The sequence below is a fragment of the Saccostrea cucullata genome, unplaced genomic scaffold, assembly GCF_032062105.1.
Source record: "Saccostrea cucullata isolate Sc308-1 unplaced genomic scaffold, CSIRO_AGI_Scuc_v1 ctg3662, whole genome shotgun sequence".
Taxonomy (NCBI): domain Eukaryota; kingdom Metazoa; phylum Mollusca; class Bivalvia; order Ostreida; family Ostreidae; genus Saccostrea; species Saccostrea cuccullata.
In genome coordinates, this window is record NW_026932422.1 from 24,688 (window position 1) to 30,001 (window position 5,314).

The window sequence follows — 5,314 nt, forward strand, 5'->3', positions numbered from 1 at the left end:
GAAAAAGCATTTTTAGATACCAATGTTTATTAACATGAAATGAAATTAAAAGTAATTTATGGAGCTTTTGGAAATCGAGCAGAGAAATCCATAAAACTATTGAATTTGGCTCATCACTTATATTTAACTCTTTGCATGACTTTTTTCATAGATTGGTAATTAATATATTTACACTTAAAAGGTAAACTAAATGAAATCTTGTAGGTACTGTACGAGTACATTTAGATGTGCGTGTAAATGAGTCAAAACGTTCTTTTTTGGTTTAAAAATTGATGTATGGATTAGAAACTCTTCCATAATTATGTTACAAAAACAAATACCTAATCGAACGCTCTCACTTTCAGAGGACCCAACCAGATTTTTCGCCACGCATTTATAGGACCCAGCATCAAGCTCATTTATCTTCAATATGCAAAGAATTCTTTTCTCATCCTGCAGGTGTTGGTATTTATCGGGGATTTCAAGTACGGGAATGACGCTTCCGTTTTTTGACCAATGGATTGAATCTACGGGTGGAGAATTTTCAGTCGTGGTTATGTTACTTATTATCGTTACAGATCTTGCTTTCAGGTCAGTTATATGACCAATGGTGATCACTGGCTTAGCTGAAAAATCAGATTGCAAAATCATATGGTTAGTAAAACATAATGATAACCTTGAATATAAACTTAAAATGATATATCAGATTAATACATTATTGTGATTCAAGTACTTACAACCTGTTACTCGAAAACAAAAGGGTTACTCCAACCCTCCCCAACAACGTTTCTAACAGCAAGGCAATAAATACTTTCGTCTTCGAAATTGGCATCATTGATCACAAGCTTCGATGTCTGGTCTTCCAAAAAACTTCCTTTATATTTTGGAATGTGCACATCAAAATCCACAAACTGGTCATCAACAAGTTTCCCCCAATTCATTTCAAGAATGGGGAGGTCCGATTTAATTGCTGCAGAGATTTCTGATAGGTTTCCAAAACAAACACTTTCAGCTCCCGACAAAATCACACATGGAATGTCTGAGAAAATAATTTGAACACAATTAATTTAATGTCTTAATAAAGCAATTTAAATTAAACGTATTTGATAAAATAAATGCAATTCCGAGCAAACAAAATCAAGACTAGACTGATAAATTAGCACTTAGTTCATTTTTATCTTTAACAGCCTATTGTAGAAGCATGTCGGAAGTATTTTAGATATTTTTTTCAACAATAAGTGAGTTGATATACATACTCCCTAAAACTTTCAAATCGATTTGATCGGATTGGATACATATGTGACACGATTTTGTTTGCATTGTGGCTTGGTATTCTCCCTCATCTTCACGTGTGACCTTTCGAATAATAAGCTTCTTATTTGAACTGCCTTGATACTTTTCAGTTGTCCTATTGATTTCATGCACGATTGCACCTACTTTCTTCCTCCAATAAATGATATTGTTTGATTCACATTCAGAAGCAATTTCCATTTCTGCATCTGTCCCGTACCATACTTCTGTAGGACCACATATTTCTAGGACTGCTATTTTAAAAAGGACTAAATATTATTACAGCAATTTCATATATAAACGAGATTGATTTTTTTAGTTTAATATCTTCTCAGTTAAGAAGACTTATAACAGATCCAGTTCATATTGTTAGAAATAAAACTAGTCTTCTATTTGAATAAACAACTTTATTTATAAGGTTTTTTTTCAGAATAAAGATGGAGAAAGCAATTAATTTGATTTAAATCATAAATAATATAATTATGTTTCTGAAAATAATTTTTGAGTGAAAAAATTCTTATACAAATTTCTTTAATTTTCTTATTCCAAATATAAGCATTGCCATTCACTTTTTAAGACATAATCGCACTTTTTTAAGTATTTCATTGAAAAAGATTGATTTAATTGTATTTAAAACATATTAGAACTCCCTACGTATTGCAGACACATCTGTCCTATACCTTTAAATTCTTCAGATAGTTCAGTAATTTGATTTCTTATCTCCAGTAAAAACTGATAATATAATAAACAATCTCCTCCCAATTCTCTTTTCAAAATATCGTTGAGGCCATTCAGATAAGGAGTTCTACAAGAGTATTTTTTCATGTTTTTTTCCATTCTTTGACAGATGTTTTCAAGCGATGTCCATTGCGTCTTAAAATCGGAATCAGGTATGCATGGTTTTTTCAAATGTGCGAAAGAGTTGTTACGAAAAATTCTCAGCCTCTCAATATCATCCCCAAGACGAAGTTCATTGTTTGTTGGTTCAGATCCCCATCCTTTACTTGGTTTGAATGCCTTGGGACAGAGGTTTCGAAGAAGAGTGTAAAGCAAAGTAACGTCAAAACGTTCGTAATTTGGTATATTTGGAGGTGTTGGTATCGCATCATCGCTTTGATCTTTTCGAAGTTTTAAAGTAGCACACGATTGCACTGCTGCGGGTAAATTATGTGGCTGAATCTGACTCTCTAAAAGTATTCTAAAAATACGCGGTATTTCCTCTAGCGTCGCTATACTGAGGTGAATGAAGTTTTTTTCATCTGTTGTCAGAAGCGATAATGCCATTATTGGTCTATCTGATGAAATTAGACTTCACCTAAAATTTAAAAATTAAAGACTGTTAAAGTGATCTTAATAAAATATATTTCAAGTAAAATTAATTTATGCATTTTAATATCAAAGTCATCTTCTTCTTAACCAAACAATTTGTAAAGTGCAACGATTGAGTAATTGCGGTCGAGCAATAAATAAAATATTTTTAAAAGTTCGCGCTTTTCTTAGACATCCATTGCTTATTGTGGTTTGTTATAGATCATTGGTTATATGAAAAGCTTACCAATAAGTCATTTTCAAGTTTAGAATAAAAGAGATTAAAGCAAGGTAACAAGTATATATTTAAAACAAAAATCGACACTTTGCAAATAAGGCGTGTTGAATTTGGCACCTAGTACTTAACTGATTGATTAATTAATTGATTGTATGTTGTTTTACGTCCCGTTCTAGAGAATTTTTCTCTCACAAAAGTGAGTTTAAGCTAGGTATGGGCGTTTGTAAGCGAACTAGGTAAAAAAAAATGCATTGGTTGTATATTTATGCCACTGTAAATTTCGGGGGGTTATAGATTTTGTCGTGTCCGTCCGTCTGTCTGTTTTTCTTCAAAAACTCTAACCTTGCCCATAACATTTAATTTAGTGGAGCTTTGATTTTAATTTTTCACGTGTGTATTCCTTGTTACATAAACTTTCTTTGGGTACCATCACATTTGACCTTTTGACCTTGATCTTGGAGTTTGACCCATTTTTAAATAAAAATTCCAAACTTTTACTTTGATTATATTTTTTGAACAATGCATATAAGTACCAGGACTTTTATACTTTATATATGTCTTTTTTGAGAAAAGATCTTTCATCAGATACCAACAAATTTCACTTTTTGATCATGATTTTTTTTTATATTTCCGTTCTTTATGAATAAACTTTAACCTTGGCCATAACATTTAAATGGTTTAGAGCTTTCATCCTTCACACATGTAATCCTTGTGAGAAGATCTTTCATTTGATACGTGTGCCAATACCGTTGTCCTTTTGGAATTGACCTTAGTGTTTGAACAACTTTTGAAATTGGTTAATTTTGACCATAACTTTTGAAGGGTCAGGGCTGGGGCTTCTATACCATACATATGTATTCTTTGTGGCAAGACCTTTTATAGGATTTCAATTACCTTTTACCTTTTGACTTTGATCTTAGAGATTTTAAAATTTTAAAATATGAAAGTAGACAAAGGTTAAAGTTTAACCTTTGTCTACTTTCATATTTTAATTTTTTTCCCAATTAGAATACCCTAGTTGAGGTACAAATATATTAAAATTGCATTTAAGAAGAGTTTGATATTCGCTATGTTACAAAATGGGGACATCTGTGTTTCACAAACACATCTTGTTTACATACAGAGAAAGTTCCGTTTGATTTTCTTTTTCATACTTAGTGCCCACAGCATATTAAAAGTTTTTCCAGAAAAAGTATAAATTTTATTCATTCTGTCTCATCGTTCAATATATTTAAATGAAAAATGTAAGCACTATAGAATGTGTTAGATTGACATAAGAATAACGAAATTTATATTTGACCTGTAAAAGTAAGATAATATTTTGTTTTCATGTTTATATTTAAGAGCATCTTGACTGTAAAGTTCTATTTTTTTTCAGATTGACTGATTGCTTATTCATTTGAATATTTATCACCAATTTAGAGATTTTATAGAAAGAAAAAAAACAATGCAAACTTATGCAACATTTAATTAAGTTATGAATCGACTTTCTGATCATTATTTTTTATCACTTGAAAAAATTTTGTTTTCTGAATCAAATTAGAAAATTAAAAATCATTTTGGATTAGTATTATATATTTTATAAAGATATAGTGATTATTAAGGCATATTTTTCTTAGATATATAGCCAGTTTAAAACATTAGTAAACATTTTAAATACAAATAAACCTCTGACTGTTGATACATGTAACCAGTTTGCTGAATGGCCACTGAAGAGTTAATAAAAGCTGCCTTTCAGTTTTAACTGAAAGTACAACAAAATATTCATTAGCCGTGTTTTTGGGCACAATTCTTGCTTTATTTTAGATAAGTAGAGATGATCATGTACATGTACCAACCTAGTTCATTTCCCAGTCATCTTATGAAACACTGTTCTTATTACTTAATATATCATTATATCATATTACAATATAAATTAACATGTAGGTGATTAATGACATGAAATATTCAATATTACACGAACGGTCTGTCATATCTCTATGTTACGTTCCTAAAAAAATCTAGTTGTAAACTTAAGTTAACAATAGCTTACTATAGCAAACTAAACTACCACTTTGGAACTTTGATTTACTATAATGAAAACTGTGGAACTTTGATTTACTATAGTTTAAATTTTGAAACTTTGATTCACTATAGTAAAATTTTGAAACTTTGATGTACTAAAATAAAAACTTTTGTAACTTTACCATAGTAAAGACTATGGAACTTTTATTTAAGGAATGACTCTAATTCTTGGCCAAATTATCGAGTATAATATGGTTCGGGTCAGTTTACGCTTTATAATCCGCGAAGCGGATTATAAAAAAGCGTAAACTGACCCAAACCATATTATACTCGATAATTTGGCCAAGAATTAGAGTCATTCCTTATAATTTAATTTTAAAATAATTATTCAACTGGGGATGTAAACTTGTGTTATTTTTATGAGTTCAAATTTACCGCGCAATAATACAACCGTAGTAACGGAAGTGATATGAAGCGAGGGGAGGTAATAACTGA

The 5,314-nt window shown here is 30.5% G+C and overlaps 1 protein-coding gene across 1 annotated transcript; it reads right to left on the reverse strand.

The window, feature by feature from the left end:
- Positions 1–722: 722 nt before the first annotated feature.
- LOC134235082 (uncharacterized) lies at positions 723–2,553 on the reverse strand. Its single transcript, XM_062717166.1, has 3 exons — positions 1,950–2,553; positions 1,236–1,523; positions 723–1,018 (listed from the first exon to the last, which is right to left on the reverse strand). The coding sequence occupies exons 1-3, from the start codon at positions 2,551–2,553 to the stop codon at positions 723–725; spliced, it is 1,188 nt and encodes a 395-aa protein (XP_062573150.1).
- Positions 2,554–5,314: the final 2,761 nt, after the last annotated feature.